Consider the following 16,667-nt stretch of genomic DNA (forward strand, 5'->3'; position numbering starts at 1 on the left):
TGTCTTTTTTATTCAGAACATGGGAAAATAATAACCGCAAAATGTATTTTTATGTGCACTTTGTCATCACACACAGCGTTTTATCTGAGACAAGTCAATTTGATGGAAACATCCTGGTGAGAAAATGCGCATATTGGTTTTAATGCAGATTTTAGAATATTCGCATGAAAATCTGTCCAATTGGATGGAAACCTAGCTAGTGACACGGTTTTTTGCCTCCTTCCTGCATTCAGTCAGTATAATTTCCGCACGATTCTCAAAAACAGTACATACAGTATTGTTTAGAAACTGCGCTGTCATGATGTAAATGTCAGTTAATCCCAGTTATGATTTGATTTGGAACATTTCGCGCTATTTCATACAAAAAAACACACCCCGATGGGCGCGCCTCTGATTGGAGGCCTGTGAACTCTGCGTGGCCCTCCCTTCCTCTAATCTGGTTTTCTGGAAATCCCCGAAGTGCACGCTTTTCACTGGAAAACATTTAGCTTTCTAGCTGCTGTTTCTTTGACACCTTTGCATTGACAGAGAACCTAGGTGCTGCAAGAAAATATTCATCACCGGGAGGCGAGGTATACAATTACATTATTTAAGACAGCGTAGGATAGTGTTTTTTTAGTGAATAAAAGTTTGTGAATCGCCTCGGGGATTCCGAAGCAGCCTGCCAAGCTCACAGTTGAGCTAGCTAGAGTAACGTTACATTTAGCTAGTTGAAGTTGGTATCTTGTATTGGTGTATAAATATGTAACTACATATTGTAGATAGTTATGACATGAGATTTAGATGTCGCTTACTTTTTCGACTGTTTTGAGTTGCTACTGTAACGCAAACGTTTAATTTACCCAACTAACGTTAGCTAATTTAGGGCAACATGCTAGACCGGCACTTGACTTGTACAATATTTTATTTAACTTGGTAGTCCCTCGTAAAATATTTAAAACGACTAGGTAGCAGGCTGTTGATAAACTTATGTCACTTTTAACTCAGAATTGAATGTAAATCGTTCAGCAACCAACTTGCTAACGTTATCTTGGTGATGCAATGTTACAATATAAGGTTAGCTAGCGAACGTTAGCTATACAACGTCAAATTTGTTTTTGAAACTCCAACTAGTCAACATTTGTAAAGCCATCACTAGTCGAGGGTAGCGTTAGTTTGTTAAATATGCAAAACTGTCCATTACCTTTTGAGTTAATTTTAGAGGAAGTATTTATTGATTAAACATAGGGTAGGCAATTTGATCAACAAAGATTAGCCTAATACCGTGACAATTTCTCACCTCACCTTCTCAACTACTAGCCTACACAACTCTTACTGAAATACTGTATCTTATATAATTGCCAACCTTGTCAAAGTCATTACCAGAGCAGTCTGACCCAATTATTGTCTATGTGAACCAGACCCTCCCGCTGCATTCTATGTTCTGCTTTCTTCTCCACATCTTCAGGGCTGCATTCCAGCGGCACATGTCTGCTTTCCTTTCAAAGCCACTGGTTCTGACAAAAGGGGGACCAGTGGGAAAGTGTGGTGAAAGGGGTTTCACCACACTTTCCCACTGGTCCCCCTTTTGTCGTCCCATTGACTAATTGTTTTGAAGACACATGGCTAGAACAATTAGTATTATTTGGTTTAATCACATGGGTGTTCTCTCTCCTAGATCGGATCGCCTTTCTTCATCTCCTGCCTAGAGGCCCTGTGTCCAGTCCTCTCCTCCCATCGGTCCAGTGAGCAGTCGAGAGAATCAACAGATACAGGATGGAAGAGCAGGAGTTGAGCTTCCCCATGAGCCAGGAGTCCTTCCAGCAGCTTTGGGACTACCAATGTAGCTACTTAAGAGTGGACAGAGATGGTTGCGTGTGAGTGGAAGCCTAGAGACTTCATATAATGTATTACAGTACCTCTTCTACTTTTAGGTAATACTTACTTGTACTGTGATTTGTATCTCCTTTCTTTAGCATGTCTACTCAGGGGTCCAATATTCCACCGTTTGGGACTGGAAACTGGTCTGACCTGGATGTCTCGGTAAGTTTGTCTACATCCTGACATAAAGGAAATCTTCTTATGATACCACACCTTTTTAGAATGGACTAGATAGTTTCTCCCCCTTAGTAGTGTAGTGATTGTTTGGCTTTGAATATATCTTTTTGGTTGTGCTTTTGTCGGACAATTTTATATACATACATGGTTAGCCTGGACACTCATCTTTTTAAGTATTCAGACAGAAATCCAAAAAGCAACTGCTAACTTCATAAATATACATCCCTTACAGCTAGCTCCCGTACTTCCCGAGGCCACCTTCCACGAGGACTTTGACGAGGGGCTGTTTGAGCTGCCTGAGCCCCTGGCCGTGGAGCCCTCGATGTCGCCCCTGGACAGCGTGCCTCCCCCCGCCTCCACCGTCCCCTCCACCATCGACTACCCGGGGGAGCACGGCTTCCAGCTGCGCTTCCACAAGTCTGGCACCGCCAAGTCTGTCACCTCCACCGTGAGTGTCATGCATATGGCTTACTGCACATGCCTAAATACACAGACGTAAAAAGCACTAATATTGTATGCTACAAGTAGGCTACTTGTAAGCTGTAAGCAAAGTATTGACCTGTCAAGTGACTACTAGTAGGCCTTACTGAGGTATTGGAGCCACATTTCACCCCCCCCCCCCCCCCCCCCCCCCCCAAGTCATACTTTTTTAGAATTACTCTTCTTTTTGTTTGTTTTCTATGTTGCTGTTGATCTCCTGTAACCCACCTAAAGCATAAGAGAATGTGTTTTCAATGTAATTTTCTTTTGACCCTCAAGATGAACAGGACCTGTTTCTTGTTACAGCTGAGTCTTAACCCTTTACACTAGTACCCATATATCGATGGAAAATCTGGGCACTAATAAACACCTAAAGTGTAGCGCTGTGGCTGTACAGTTACGGCGCTGTATGGGTTTTGACTGACAGACGTTCTGAACTTGAGCGCCGCATGCAACAAGACGTTGCCCCCATCCCTCCCACTAATTGGTCAACTTTAGCACATTTTTTTTGTCTTGAGGGAAATTTTGTAAATTAAGAGGACTCGATGTGTTTTGAAAGCTGAGACGTTGAGGATTATTATAAATGCCCCTTTGATGTCATACAAACAAGCAAAACACCTGCGAGTCCAAATGTGCACTTCACATTTACGTGTCATAAAACTCCGGTCATATACAGTGTCAACATTTATGATCATTGTTTGATATAGTTACAAGATGACATGGCGTCATACCCTGGGTTGTTCTCAAGTTTGTTTATTTTGAATTAAATTCACAGCGGAACACGCTGAAATTACGATCTGTTTCTACGAATGTCCTTGTGAAAGGCTAACACTAAGATCATATTTGAACTTTTCTTCTGTAGGAAACGTTTCAATGTTGCCCAATCCATTTAGAGCAGTTCCCACGAGTGTAAAGGATTAAACAGCACTGCAATAGGAATGAGACACGACCTACCCTTAGAAGCCCAGGCTCACTGTACATTCACTGATATATATTCTCCTTCATTTGATGAACATAACTTTTGGAATAACCACTTTAAACAATGCTACTTAATATAATGTTTACATGTATATACTGTACTCGATACCATCTACTGCATCTTGCCTATGCCGCTCTGTAACATCACTCATTCATGTATCTTTATGTACATATTCTTTATCCCTTTACACTTGTGTGTATAAGGTAGTAGTTTTGGAATTGTTAGGTTAGATTACTCGTTGGTTATTACTGCATTGTCGGAACTAGAAGCACAAGCATTTCGCTACACTCGCATTAACATCTGCTAACCATGTGTATGTGACAAATACATTTGATTTGATTTGGGTAGGCCGTCGTTGTAAATAAGAATTTATTCTTAACTGACTTGCCTAGTTAAAATGAATAAGATTCTATTTTTATTTATCTGTCCCATTATTGCGTCTGTGAAAGCACGGACAGTGCCATTGAGGCCATCTCCATTTTTAAAGTAGTACATTTTCTTCTACTTCTATTTGGCAAACGAACTGAAAGAGTGCACACTGCCACCTAGAGTGTGTTGTTAGGACGGGTATAAAGCCAAGGTTGACGGTTTACTGCCACCTGCCGTTATGGAATGTTTCCTCACAAGTATAATTCAGTGGCTATCACTCCTGGGGACCTGGATGGAATTATATGATCCTTCCTTAACCTATAGGACAGGGGTCAACTAGATTCAGCTGCGGCTGTCACGCCCTGGTCTTTATATTTTGTGTTTTCTTTATTATTTTGGTCAGGCCAGGGTGTGACATGGGTTTATTTATGTGGTGTGTTTTGTCTTGGGGTTTTCGTAGGTATTGGGATTGTGGTTTAGTGGGGTTCTCTAGCAAAGTCTATGGCTGTCTGAATTGGTTCTCAATCAGAGGCAGGTGATTATCGTTGTCTCTGATTGGGAACCATATTTAGGCAGCCATATTCTTTGAGTGTTTCGTGGGTGATTGTTCCTGTCTCTGTGTTTGTTTGCACCAGATAGGCTGTATAGGTTTTCACGTTCCGTTTGTTGTTTTTGTATTGTTCGTTTTTCTTCGTCATTAAAACATGTATCAAGAATACCACGCTGCATTTTGGTCCGACTCTCTTTCACCCGAAGTAAACCGTAACAGCGGGCTGATTATATATATTTATTTTTTCCTCTTCGGCGGATGTTCGGTGGGCTGTAACGTTATATTGATTTGTAGGCTGAAAATTGACGGCAAGAAGCCCAAACCAGATATTTGACTAAAACATAATTATTTCAAACCTTGCTTACATTTGTATACGATCACGTGTCTCTTATGCATGGGAATATATTTTTTTGGCTCAGAACTTGGGGGTCAAATAAAGCCATTTGACCTGTGGCCTGCCAGTTGGGGAACCCTGCCATGGGAAGTCCCACCCAGTTGTCTGTTGAAATGCTGAACGTCCTCTATGGTACTGCCCATGCTAAAATGGGCTTTTGGGCACTAGAGTCCTCTCTCTATGATTGTAACTGAGGAGTTGCAGGCTGGTTGCAATAAAGCATGGGTCTGACATGACCGGGCATGTTTCAAACAAGGGTTAAAATGCATATTTTTCGTTAAGATATTTATGATTTATTTAGAATGTAATTGTAAAGCAATATTTTGTTCCTATTAATTCCTATGGGTGTTTTTCCACACGTGTATTTGTATGAACTTTGATAGTGACTGCCTGTGAAGTAATTAAGCGTCTATTTTTTTTGTCTTCATAAATTCAATTCACATCTTTATTCTTTCACAAAGGGAAATTCCTCTGGGACAAAATACTGATTGTTCGATGTTTCCCTCCCTCCCCAGTATTCTGTGCAGCTGATCAAGCTGTACTGCCAGCGGGCTAAGACCTGCCCGGTGGAGGTGCTGATGACCAAGGAGCCCCCGCCAGGAGCCATCCTCCGTGCCACCGCCATCTACAAGAAGTCAGAGCATGTGTCCGAAGTGGTCAGCCGCTGCCCCCACCACCAGAGCACGTCTGACGGCTATGAAGGTGTGTGTTTTAGTCTTGAGGTAAAAATTCTAAAGTGAGTTAGTAAGTAATTTGCCCATGTTGAGAGTTAAGCAGACTGATACGATTTCTCACTGGGTGCATTAGGTTGTAATGAATGAACATGCAGTATTCAGCAGGAATCTGGTAGAGTCACCTGATTTGTCTAACTGTATGATGAACCTTGTTTTGCCCAAACTGATTGTGAACCCAAATGTGTGCCTGATTCTAGTTTGAGATTAATATCTTGAAAGATCGTTTTGGGTTAGGTGTAGGGGCAGATTTAGGCTGTGTCATCTCATCTGTTTAATTATTTTTGTCTTTGACAATTGCTAATGTAAGTAATTAGAACAATTCCCATCCCCTACAATGGGCTAAAATATAGAGTAATTAGTGTGCTTATCTCAGCAAGAACGCTACTGTTATTCCAAATACTTTTATTATTTCACTTCTTACCAATTTTTCTGGTGTAATTAGGATATTTGAAATCTGATATGTCAACTTGTCTTTGATTATTAAAAAATTGAGGGCTATGCATTTATGGACAGTGTTGATTGTAGGCTAAATCATAAAATTCGAATAGGCTCTCTTGAAATGCCCCTTGCCTCAAGTATTCTGTTTTGTCATTTTAGTATTGTGCAGAAATGGTAGGCATGTATTAACAGATATTGCCTTTTTATAGTAAGATGGCAAGGTTTTGCAAATCAGTCTCAACCACCTGAAGATGGGTGTTCATTTTGATTTGTCTTGAATGTGGGATCATTTGTACAAATCAAATGTCATATGAACATATTCAAACTCCCAGTATTTGGGAAACGTAGATCAGGGGTGGCCAACCATCTTGGCGAGCTACCTCTAGGTACTATTTTATAGGGATAGTTCACCCAAAATGATTAAATATTTACGTTATGGACTCACGATATATCGGTGAACATATCGGAATTGGCCGATATAGCTAAAAATGCCAACCTTGGTATCAGCCGGTCTAGTTTACCGTCGATATGCAAAACTGATGTCAAAGCTGACGTGCATACCTATATAATGAATGTGCATGACGTAATGACGCCACCTAAAATTTTGCGCTGTACGTGCAACATAGCATTCCTAAACTAACCCACAATGTCTGCTGTGTGGATCGAGCAATCAAGTCAAGCAGTCATTTGAAAGGGTAACAAAATTTCAGCATTAATGGATTTTGCATTTGAGGTGTCTCGCTAAGATAATGGAATTCATTGCCCTTGATAGTCAACCATTCTCTGTCGTGGGTGAAGTTGGCTTTCGCCGTCTGGTCGAGCACCGGTTAACACTACCAAGTGAGCTATTTCTTACGTTGCCCTACCAGAGTTACACAGTAATAGTGTCACTGCTATTAGCTTCACAACATGCATACAATGGAATGCCGTTTGGGACTTTGCGTGTCAAAAAAGATACAGTAGCACTGTCAAAGCTTTCCAAAACACCAGCCACGCATGATGCAAACACCGGCCACGAATCATGTGTTTACAATACCGAGTTGGTAATAAAGCATCATTTGTTAGACTTCTGGAGTAGCTATCTTTTAGCTTGGTACCTAGCTAGCACCAATACAACCAGCCTGAAACAATGACGAGTAAAAACTGCAGTCATTTTCATTATACTTAGCAATGATTTAGGAATCCTTGTAAGTATTAGCTAGGTAGCCACTTGTTGTTCGCCTTTTGAAATTGAACTTTAGTTCATGAAAATAAATAGCAAGCCAGCTACTTAACCCTGTTGCCCATAGCTAATGTTATATTGAGTCTCGACCCGACCGGACCGGGTTATGTGTTTAGAAGCTTGCCACAATAAGGATTTGGCACAATAGTGGAATTTGTGGTTTGCCTTCAAAATAAAAGTATGTCATTGACAGTGATGTAAATTAATACAAATAGTAGAATTATGCCATTATGCCAGAATTATGCGTATTTTGAAGGGTAACTGCAAAGTCCACTATTGTGGCTAATCCTTATTGTGGCTAGCTTCACATAGATGGGTCCGACCACCATTTATCAAATAAGAACTGTTTCATAAATTAGGGTTATTTTAGATGGCACCTAGCTATATAGTTAGCTAGCTAACTATAGCTACTGAAACAGATTGTTATTGTCACGCCCTGGTCAAAGTATTTTGTGTTTATTTTCATTTATTTGGTCAGGCCAGGGTGTGGCATGGGTTTTTGAATGTGGTGTGTTGGGATTGTAGCTTAGTGGGGTGTTCTAGTGAAGTCTATGGCTGTCTGAAGTGGTTCTCAATCAGAGGCAGGTGTTTATCGTTGTCTCTGATTGGGAACCATATTTAGGCAGCCATATTCTTTGGGTGTTTCGTGGGTGAGTGTCCTTATGTCCGTGTTCTGTGTTTATGTGCACGAGTATTAGGCTGTTTCGGTTTTCGTTACGTTTATTGTTTTGTAGTGTTTGTATTTAGATTCGTGTTGCTTCAGTTTAAATAAACATGGATCGCAATCTACACGCCGCATTTTGGTCCGACTCTCCTTCTTCTACCGAAGAAAGCCGTTCCAGGTATTTTGTTTTTGGGGAAGAACATTGCTTGCATCCATGAGCTAGCAAGCTTGTTTTTTTTATGACCAACACTGTAGTTGTGTGAGACAACTTCACCAGCATCATAGCATACGTTTCGATGAATCATTGTGACATGAAATAATAGTTATAGTGTAATCAATGTGTAATAACTACGTAAAAAATGTATCAACGCGTTAAATTATGACATGCAGTCATATTCAGAACCTGATTGGTCAATAAGGTTATTTGACACGTTAAATAGTATATTTCTTTCACTTACTTGCTGTTTCGTTGTTAATTTGTTCAGTCGTTTCATTCTCAACCAGGATTTCTATGAACAACGAAACAGCACAACAAGTAAGTGAAATAAATAGGTTTTGATGATGTTTTACTGGTAATGGGGACATGCATAAATGCCAACAAAATAACTTTTTTTATGTGTGTGTGTGTGTGTAACCTTAACTAGGCAAATCATTTACAAACAAATTCTTATTTACAATGAAGGCCTACCCCAGGCCAAACCCGGACGACGCTGGGCCAATTGTGTGCCGCACTATGGGACTCTCAATCACGGCCGGATTTGATACAGCCTGGATTTGAACCAGGGACTGTAGTCATGCCTCTTGCACTGAGATGCAGTGCCTTAGACCGCTGTGTCCATGTGTGTTAACTATTTAACTGCACTAGAATGCTTAAAAGGCCGCTAAAATTTTAAATATCGGTTATCGGGTTTTGTTGGCAAGGAAAATATTGGGTATCGGTCCCCAAGGACACTCTGGCGCTAATGATATTCACAATAGGAAATATCTCCTAAAGTTGGCAGCCCTGCAAGGCATAACTTCCCCCTTGTGTAAAAGATGGTCCCAGGAAGTTCTGAGAGGACTCTTTACCCCCCCCCCTCTCACTTCCTGTCTACTTCCTGTTTCCTGTCAGGTGTGACCCACCGCAGTCACCTGATCAGGGTGGAGGGGAGCCAGCGGGCTCAGTACCTGGAGGATGGTAACACCAAGCGTCAGAGCGTGCTGCTGCCTTATGAGCCTCCTCAGGTGTACACCCCCTTCCTCTGGTCTCCTGTATTAGTTTTAATTAAAAAGTCAGTTTGCTTGACACTTTCATCGGTCTATAATTCATTTAAAATGTACATGTATGTTTAAGTGCATCTTCACTTTGTATAGCTGGGCTCTGAGGCAACTACTGTTCTCCTGAACTTCATGTGCAACTCCAGTTGTATGGGTGGTATGAATCGACGGCCCATCCTCACCATCCTGACGCTGGAGACCCAGGAGTAAGTCTCTCTCCTTATCCCTTCTCACTGTATTTGTTCATACTGGAAAATCTTTGTCTAAGTCTCGTCCTTATTTGTGTGCGTATATACAGTGGGGCAAAAAAGTATTTAGTCAGCCACCAATTGTGCAAGTTCTCCCACTTAAAAAGATGAGGCCTGTAATTTTCATCATAGGTACACTTCAACTATGACAAACAAAATGAGTAAAAAAAATCCAGAAAATCACATTGTATTTGCAAATTATGGTGGAAAATAAGTATTTGGTCACCTACAAACAAGCAAGATTTCTGGCTCTCACAGACCTGTAACTTCTTCTTTAAGAGGCTACTCTGTCCTCCACTCTTTATCTGTATTAATGGCACCTGTTTGAACTTGTTATCAGTATAAAAGACACCTGTCCACAACCTCCAACAGTCACACTCCAAACTCCACTATGGCCAAGACCAAAGAGCTGTCAAAGGACACCAGAAACAAAATTGTAGACCTGCACCAGGCTGGGAAGACTGAATCTGCAATAGGTAAGCAGCTTGGTTTGAAGAAATCAACTGTGGGAGCAATTATTAGGAAATGGAAGACATACAAGACCACTGATAATCTCCCTCGATCTGGGGCTCCACGCAAGATCTCACCCCGTGGGGTCAAAATGATCACAAGAACGGTGAGCAAAAATCCCAGAACCACACGGGGGGACCTAGTGAATGACCTGCAGAGAGCTGGGACCAAAGTAACAAAGCCTACCATCAGTAACCCACTACGCCGCCAGGGACTCAAATCCTGCAGTGCCAGACGTGTCTCCCTGCTTAAGCCAGTACATGTCCAGGCCCATCTGAAGTTTGCTAGAGAGCATTTGGATGATCCAAAAGAAGATTGGGAGAATATCATATGGTCAGATGAAACCAAAATATAACTTTTTGGTAAAAACTTAACTCGTCGTGTTTGGAGGACAAAGAATGCTGAGTTGCATCCAAATAACATCATGCCTACTGTGAAGCATGGGGGTGGAAACATGATGCTTTGGGGCTGTTTTTCTGCAAAGGGACCAGGACAACTGATCCGTGTAAAGGAAAGAATGAATGGGGCCATGTATCGTGAGATTTTGAGTGAAAACCTCCTTCCATCAGCAAGGGCATTGAAGATGAAACGTGGCTGGGTCTTTCAGCATGACAATGATCCCAAACACCGCCCGGGCAACGAAGGAGTGGCTTTGTAAGAAGCATTTCAAGGTCCTGGAGTGGCCTAGCCAGTCTCCAGATCTCAACCCCATAGAAACTCTTTGGAGGGAGTTGAAAGTCCGTGTTGCCCAGCAAAAGCCCCAAAACATTACTGCTCTAGAGGAGATCTGCATGGAGGAATGGGCCAAAATACCAGCAACAGTGTGTGAAGAACTTGTGAAGACTTACAGAAAACGTTTGACCTCTGTCATTGCCAACAAAGGGTATATAACAAAGTATTGAGAAACTTTTGTTATTGACCAAATACTTATTTTCCACCATAATTTGCAAATAAATTCATTAAAAATCCTACAATGTGATTTTCTGGATTTTTTTCCTCATTTTGTCTGTCATAGTTGAAGTGTACCTATGATGAAAATTACAGGCCTCTCTCATCTTTTTAAGTGGGAGAACATGCACAATTGGTGGCTGACTAAATACTTTTTTGCCCCACTGTATGTAAAGGGCTCCCTTTTCTGTGGGAGGGAAAATCTTTACATCTGTGATAATGTGTTTGGGTCCCCTAGTTTGTCCCCCCTAACTCTCACTTCTCTACCCCTCTCCTCTCTCTAGTGGTCAGGTTTTGGGTCGCCGTTGTTTTGAGGTCCGAGTCTGTGCCTGCCCCGGTCGGGACCGCAAGACAGAGGAAGAGAACGCTAACAAAGCTCTGAACGGGACCAAGAGAAGTAAGACTGGGGCCATGTTCCAACAATATTAACTGGCCTCCTTTCCTTGTCTCCTATGTCACTGTTGACCTTGTCTCCTTTCCCCTCAGAGTCCCAACAGGCCCTGCCGCCTCCAGGAACCAGTAAGAAGATCAAGAGCGGCTCCAGCACTGAGGATGACGACAAGGACAATGTATTCTTGTTGCAGGTAGGGGGGACCTCACACACACGCATGCCAACACACTTTTGGGTGGGAGAATTTGTATATCTCTATTTCATGGTTGTGATAAGGTGTGACGTGACTACCATTAATGTGATTACTGCTATTCATTGAATAATTACCTTCTACGTTGAATTATTACTCAATTAAATGAATCATGTAACAAATTATTAATTAGTCATTTGGGCCCCCAGAGGAGAAGTTTATTTGAGTTAACGTTTCCCGAATTAACTCAAGAATATATTGATATCATACCAGTCATCAATCAATCACTTCCTCATATCAGTCTCATTCTGAACTCTAGCCTAAGTGATAAATCAGTGATACACAAATTGGCTTAATTATTTATTAACTAACTAAATAATCACACAGAATTACATAAACACACGCAGTATAGCTTATATTGATTACTAACATAATGCAATGAAAAGTCCCTAGTGGACTAACCTGACATGACTGCTTGTTACACAACGGTGGGGAAAGAGAGCGGGAGAGACAGAGTGAACTTAATTATACATACATGTGGAAGCTATGCTCATGGAAATATGAGTACTTTGCACATGAACGTCCACTCATTCAAAAATAATTACAATGTATATATTTTCACGTGTTGTCTCTCTGTTGAACTAGATCCGTCTATGGGACGTGGTTCAATGTAAGTTTCTGGTTGTGTAAGTCTCTGGTTGTCCACCAGAGGTCACAATGTCCTTAGTTGTAGGCATCTTTGTCTGGGAGTGTTCATTAGGATAGATACCTCAGAGGTATCTATGATGGTGAGGAATTTGTCCTTCCCTCTCGCCTTGGTCAGTTGTCCTAGACTACGTTACATGCAGAGCTGCAGGCGGTGCATGTCTTAGTCTTTACCTTCGTCACTCATCGAGAGTTTGAGGGTCTTACCATGTTCTGGTCTTGTAGTTTTAACCGTTTCCAGCCGTGTAGCCACTCCTCCACGCTGTCTGGACTAATATGTTAATTATTCAGCGAGTCCTTTTTAAGTACACTGGTCTGAAAGGTGGTTCCATCTTGTTGACACAATGTCTGTGCTCACGTGGGAGTGGTTATTGACTTGGCCAAGGTTTATCTAAATGCGATAATGGCTTTTCATAAGGCTAAAATCACATTTCTGATTTCAAAAATATTCTTATACTTAAAATAAATTATACAACATTTCGATGCAAACCTGATCACTAGGACGTGTACATTTTCAGAATTGTGCTTCTTGTTATAGTCTTTTCTAATTATTTTAATGACATCACAAAATATCCATATTACATCTGTCATAATTCCCAACATTTGGATATTGAAATATATTCTCCCAATGTTCATTGCCAAAACATCAAACAGTCTCTCTGTTGTAGCAAAGGGATTTTTAACTTCTCCATACTGCAGTGCAAGAGAAAGTTTACCAGCGGTTATTACGTCATAAAACTCTGGGAGAGAGGGGGTTTGGGCTATCTGTCATCCTGTAATCCTCACCAAGGAGAGAGTCATGACAGGTGCCCATTTTAAACATTCCCTCTCTCTTTCAGGTTCGTGGAAGACAGCGCTATGAGTGGCTCAAGAAGATCAATGACAGTCTGGAGTTGATGGACCGCATTCCTCCCGCTGAGCAGGTGAAATACAAGAAGAAAGGGTAAGCTACCCAACGGCAGACAATTCCATGACGGGAACTTCTCCCTAAAATGCCTCTGTCCCACTTGTCTTAATCCGTAATTTCCTCCATCTATCCTCTCAATTCTAAAACTGTCTCACCTTCGGTGTTTGTCCTGTATTTTCTTTCTCAGTTTCTCAAAGAGCCGCAAGCAAGAAGCGTTGGCCCCAAAGAGCGGAAAACGTATGCTTGCAAAGGAGGGGAGGAGCGACTCAGACTAAGGCCAGGACACCTCAGCCCTTCCCTACTGTCTATTCCAGACCAACATTAAATTGTGACTCCAAAGTAAATGCCCAATACCAAACCCTAGGCAATACATGTAGTCACTTCTTACAAGTCTGAAAGGATAGGTATTGGCAAGATGGTAATAGCTCCAACTAGGCAGCTATACTCAACAGGCTGACCGCGGTCCGAAACGCGGACCAGAACGTTGTCAATACGGACTTCGGGTCCCGCCCCAAAAATTATAATATCCCTTGGTATTATATGAACACACAAGGCATGGCAAAATATGTGATATTGTGGGAAATTAGCTTTAACACTACAAAAAATGTCTGCCAACGAGGGGTGTGAATAGTTTGGGGTTGCAAGTTGGGGGTTCTTTAATACACTGATAAATGGTAAAGGTCCGGATGGATATTGTCATCTAGGAAATTTGTGTTACCAGACCTTCTCATAGTACTTGGGTACAATGGTAGAATTGTAACCATATTTGAGATGCCAGTCACTTTCGGTACAATACAAAGTGTGTAAGTGTAGGACCTAGGGCTTGGATTGGGTAAATAGGCTGACCACCATGCCAGTCACTTTCGGTACAATACAAAGTGTGTGTAAGTGTAGGACCTATGGTTTGGATTGGGTAAATAGGCTGACCACCACCATGCCAGTCACTTTCGGTACAATACAAAGTGTGTAAGTGTAGGACCTAGGGTTTGGATTGGGTAAATAGGCTGACCACCATGCCAGTCACTTTCGGTACAATACAAAGTGTGTAAGTGTAGGACCTATGGTTTGGATTGGGTAAATAGGCTGACCACCATGCCAGTCACTTTCGGTACAATACAAAGTGTGTAAGTGTAGGACCTATGGTTTGGATTGGGTAAATAGGCTGACCACCATGCCAGTCACTTTCGGTACAATACAAAGTGTGTAAGTGTAGGACCTAGGGTTTGGATTGGGTAAATAGGCTGACCACCATGCCAGTCACTTTCGGTACAACACAAAGTGCCTAAGTGTAGGCCCCCCCCACTGCCTTAACCATCTGGTGTGACTTCCTCCTCACCTGCCCCCCAAAGAGCACTTTAGCTTGTGCTTTTATGATTTGGACCAATTAAAACTAGTCATACCTGCCTAGAAACTATGCTTTGTTACCAGTTAATTGGCCAATTGCCTGTTAGTATTTTTGATACCTGCTAAACATAACCACTGCCTTCATTCCTCCCCCTGAACCCTTGACCTGGTTCCCTGTTAATCATGGTCCTATTGAGGCATTGGTCTTTCTTTTTCCCCTATTTTTGTACTGCTGATCTAGGAACTATTTTTGTAAGTTCTTTTAGGAACTGTTAAATGATTTTGTTTTCTCAGAATGTTTTTTTCTTTGTTTTCAATAAATGTTTTTTTCTTTGTTTTCAATATAAACATTTTTTATTTTGTACTAATTCCAGCATTTGTCCAATGTCTTTTCTCTCCTATGCAGAGTTCTGATACTGTGCTTATGATATACTTGATTAAGCACATTTTATATTGGTTTACTTTATGATTTTCTGATGGAAACTCTTTTTGCTGATGTCATTTGGTGCTGAGACATGATGCTCTTTTGTTTTGGGAAAAGGGAAACATTTCAGGGAACTTTAAAAAATCAAATAAAAGCAATTTCCTAAATAGTACTGTAATCCTCAGTCTTTTGTGTTGATAAAAAAAAATGTAAACAAGCTAACATGGGTGAGTGATGACAGACCCATTTACATCTCGGAACCAGAACCAAATCTTGCTTGTCCTGGCTAGCTACTCTATTAGTTAAGGCTCTGTAATGAGACTATTTTGTTATACCATCATATGGACCTGAACTGTGCTGGGCCCAAATATATTATTTTTCACATTGCTTCCATCATGGTTCCAGCAACTATGGTGGATGTGTAACCAGACCAGCACAGTACTGCTCGGCTTGGCTTGGATCACAAAGGCAAATTTCAAGCGTCATTAGTACTGTCGTAAACTAGCTTTGCATTTCAGATGTACCTGACCCTTGTCCATTCCTTTTATCCACTGCTGTGTGTACACATCAGCCAAGAATACATTGTCCAATGCTTTGCATGTCTGGAGGAATAATGCAAAACCAAGTATCTGTCTTGCATCCATGAAACTAATACGTCTTTGTACTTACATTTTATTTGCTTAAGGGAGCCAGTCTTAAATGGGATGGATATACACTGTGGCCAGAACCCCCCCCCCTCCCCCCTTTGGCTCCAGAACAGCCTGAATTCTTCAGGTCATGACATTTTTGCTCAATTGGTATCAAGGGACCTAACATGTCCCAGGAACACATTCCCCACACCAGTACACCACTGCCACCAGCCTGTACCATTGATACCAGGCAGGATGGGGCCATGGACTCAAGCTTAATCCAAATCATGACTACCATCAGCATGATGCAACAGGAACTGAGATTTGTTTGGACCAGGCAACGTTTTTCCACTCAATTGTCCAGTGTTGGTGATCGCGTGCCCACTGGAGCCGTTTCTTGGTTTTAGCTCCAAAGAGTGGAACCCGGTGTGGTCAACTGCAATAGCCCATTCGAGACAAGGGCTGACGACTTGTGCGTTCTGAAATGCTGTTCTGCACACCCGTCTTGAACTGCGCAGTTATTTGCCTGTTTGTGGCAATGCTTGCCATTCTCCTTCGACCTCTCATCAACGAGCTGTCGCATCATTCTCGGTAAACCCGTTTGTGAAAATCCCAGGAGGCCGGCTGTTTCTGAGATACTAGAACCGGCACACCAGGCACCGACGATCATACCACGCTCAAAGTCGCTTAGGTCACTCGTTTTGCCCATTCTAACGTTCAATCGAACACTAACTGAATGCCTGTCTCCCTGCTTCATATAGCAAGTCACAACTATGTGACTCACTGCCTGTAGGAGCGAACCATTTTTGTGAATGGGGTGGTGTACCAAAAAACTGGCAACCGAGTGTAGTTTTTACCGGTATTCTATCTAGATCAGTTTTTCTTAATCCTGGTCTTTGGTACCCAAAGGTGTGCAAATAATTTTTTTGCCTGTTGCTCTACACACCTGATTCCACTAATTGGACCTTTTGATTAGTGTAATCGGGTGTGAAATGCTAGTGCGAGAAAATGTGCGGGACCAGCATTAAGAAACACAGATCTAGATGATTGACATCTGTTTTGGAGTGGTTGTTGATTCGAGAGAAGCTGTGGTGATGGCACCATAGCTTGTTGTGACACGATTCATTTAGCCGATTCTGTTGTAAAAACGTTTTTTTTAACGGAAAACTATCGAAAAACATATGGGACCTATCTGAATTTATTCAATAGAAACTCTTGTTTTATTTGCAAATGTTCTCTTTGGGCAA

At 41.7% G+C, this 16,667-nt stretch overlaps 1 protein-coding gene across 3 annotated transcripts; it reads left to right on the top strand.

Annotated features, from left to right (window-relative positions):
• Positions 1-433: 433 nt before the first annotated feature.
• LOC139416150 (cellular tumor antigen p53-like) lies at positions 434-14,958 on the top strand. 3 transcript variants are annotated; one of them, XR_011635064.1, is made up of 12 exons: positions 434-572; positions 1,658-1,856; positions 1,956-2,022; positions 2,270-2,485; positions 5,325-5,511; positions 8,979-9,091; positions 9,221-9,330; positions 11,115-11,227; positions 11,317-11,414; positions 12,956-13,059; positions 13,211-14,026; positions 14,264-14,958. XR_011635064.1 is itself a non-coding variant. In XM_071164487.1 (11 exons), the coding sequence occupies exons 2-11, from the start codon at positions 1,756-1,758 to the stop codon at positions 13,296-13,298; spliced, it is 1,197 nt and encodes a 398-aa protein (XP_071020588.1). In that variant the 5' UTR covers positions 434-572; positions 1,658-1,755; the 3' UTR covers positions 13,299-14,958. The 3 variants fall into 3 exon arrangements, 2 of the variants coding, with proteins under 2 accessions (XP_071020588.1, XP_071020587.1); XM_071164487.1 differs by having other exon boundaries at positions 13,211-14,958; XM_071164486.1 differs by lacking the exon at positions 14,264-14,958 and having other exon boundaries at positions 13,221-13,926.
• Positions 14,959-16,667: the final 1,709 nt, after the last annotated feature.

Source organism: Oncorhynchus clarkii, chromosome 9 (assembly GCF_045791955.1).
Source record: "Oncorhynchus clarkii lewisi isolate Uvic-CL-2024 chromosome 9, UVic_Ocla_1.0, whole genome shotgun sequence".
NCBI classification, from domain to species: domain Eukaryota; kingdom Metazoa; phylum Chordata; class Actinopteri; order Salmoniformes; family Salmonidae; genus Oncorhynchus; species Oncorhynchus clarkii.

Coding starts and splice junctions, on each gene's coding strand:
- LOC139416150 (XM_071164486.1), top strand. CDS start 1,756: ATGGAAGAGCAGGAGTTGAGCTTCCCCATGAGCCAGGAGTCCTTCCAG. Junction 9,092..9,220: donor TGCCTTATGAGCCTCCTCAG/GTGTACACCCCC, acceptor CACTTTGTATAG/CTGGGCTCTGAGGCAACTAC. Junction 11,415..12,955: donor ACAATGTATTCTTGTTGCAG/GTAGGGGGGACC, acceptor TCTCTCTTTCAG/GTTCGTGGAAGACAGCGCTA.